This window comes from Brassica oleracea, unplaced genomic scaffold (assembly GCF_000695525.1).
Source record: "Brassica oleracea var. oleracea cultivar TO1000 unplaced genomic scaffold, BOL UnpScaffold03502, whole genome shotgun sequence".
Taxonomy (NCBI): domain Eukaryota; kingdom Viridiplantae; phylum Streptophyta; class Magnoliopsida; order Brassicales; family Brassicaceae; genus Brassica; species Brassica oleracea.
In genome coordinates, this window is record NW_013620027.1 from 1 (window position 1) to 1,175 (window position 1,175).

The window sequence follows — 1,175 nt, forward strand, 5'->3', positions numbered from 1 at the left end:
ATCTCCATATATATAAGCTATAAAGTCCTAAACACACTAGACAAAAGTTAATTAGATAACTCCTAATCATCAAGGACTTTCCTATTTCCTAAATCCATACTCGGTTAGGAAATATATAGCTTAATCTTCAAGCTATTCCAAGCTTATCCCAACATTCTCCACCTTAAGCTTGAATTCATCTTCACACACATTTTGAACTCCAATCAAACTTCTCATCTCTTTGAACTTGAGTTTTCCAAGTGACTTCATCAGTATATCAGCTCGCTGTTCAATACCCGGAATATGCTCTACCTCTATTTGATCATTCTCAACACATTCTCGTATGAAGTGGAACCTTCTATGTATATGCTTACTACGCCCATGGAAAACAGGATTCTTGGTTAAGGCTATCGCCGATTTATTGTCAACCCGAATGGTGACTTTCACCAAATTTTACCCAACAACTTCACCAAGCAACTCTTGAAGCCACACTGCTTGTTAGCCGCTTCTGTCGCAGCCATAAACTCGGCTTCACATGAGGAAAGTGCAACAATCTCTTGTTTCTGTGAACACCAAGTTATAGGGCTTTCATCAAGATAGAAAACATGGTCGTGTGTGCTTCTACCGACGTCCTCGTCAACATTGTGTGAACTATCACTAAAGCCTATGATCTCTTTCTTCTTGGACCTGACGAATTGAAGGCCTAGAGATGTTGTTCCACGTAAATATTTGAGTACTTGCTTCAAAGCTGCTCCATGGGACTCTTTCGGTTCATCCATTTATCTACTGAGTATTCCAACACTATAGGATAGATCCGGACAAGTGTGTAGAAGATACCGAAGACAGCCAATGCTCCTTCTATACTCATGCTCATTAATGCCCTTTTCTTGACTCGACTTAGAAAACTTGACGTTTACGTCCATGGGAATATGCGTGAGGTTACAAGCATTCATTCCGGCTTCTTCAAGAATTTTAACAGCATACCGGTCTTGACTCAACGAAATACCACCCTCATGCTGATTAACCTCACTACCTAAATAATAGGTTAGCTTCCCAAGATCACTTATCTCGAACTTGGTTGACATCTCCCTTTTAAATGTATGGATGAGTTTGTATGAGTAGCCCGTGACGAGTAAATCGTCAACATACACAATCAGAACTTCTTTCTTCTCCTCCTTGCGGTAAGGAGATGGTTC

The 1,175-nt window shown here is 40.3% G+C and overlaps 1 protein-coding gene across 1 annotated transcript; it reads right to left on the reverse strand.

Moving 5' to 3' along the window:
- Positions 1–132: 132 nt before the first annotated feature.
- Positions 133–1,064, reverse strand: LOC106321879 (uncharacterized mitochondrial protein AtMg00810-like). The gene is made up of 3 exons (XM_013760101.1): positions 817–1,064; positions 437–666; positions 133–293 (listed from the first exon to the last, which is right to left on the reverse strand). The coding sequence occupies exons 1-3, from the start codon at positions 1,062–1,064 to the stop codon at positions 133–135; spliced, it is 639 nt and encodes a 212-aa protein (XP_013615555.1).
- Positions 1,065–1,175: the final 111 nt, after the last annotated feature.

Excerpts from the sequence above, each read along its gene's own strand:
- LOC106321879 (XM_013760101.1), bottom strand. The coding sequence starts at position 1,064 with ATGTCAACCAAGTTCGAGATAAGTGATCTTGGGAAGCTAACCTATTAT. Across the intron at positions 667-816 it reads AGGAGCATTGGCTGTCTTCG|GTCCAAGAAGAAAGAGATCA; the intron begins GTATCTTCTACA and ends TCAATTCGTCAG. Across the intron at positions 294-436 it reads TTGCTTGGTGAAGTTGTTGG|AGGTAGAGCATATTCCGGGT; the intron begins GTAAAATTTGGT and ends ATGATCAAATAG.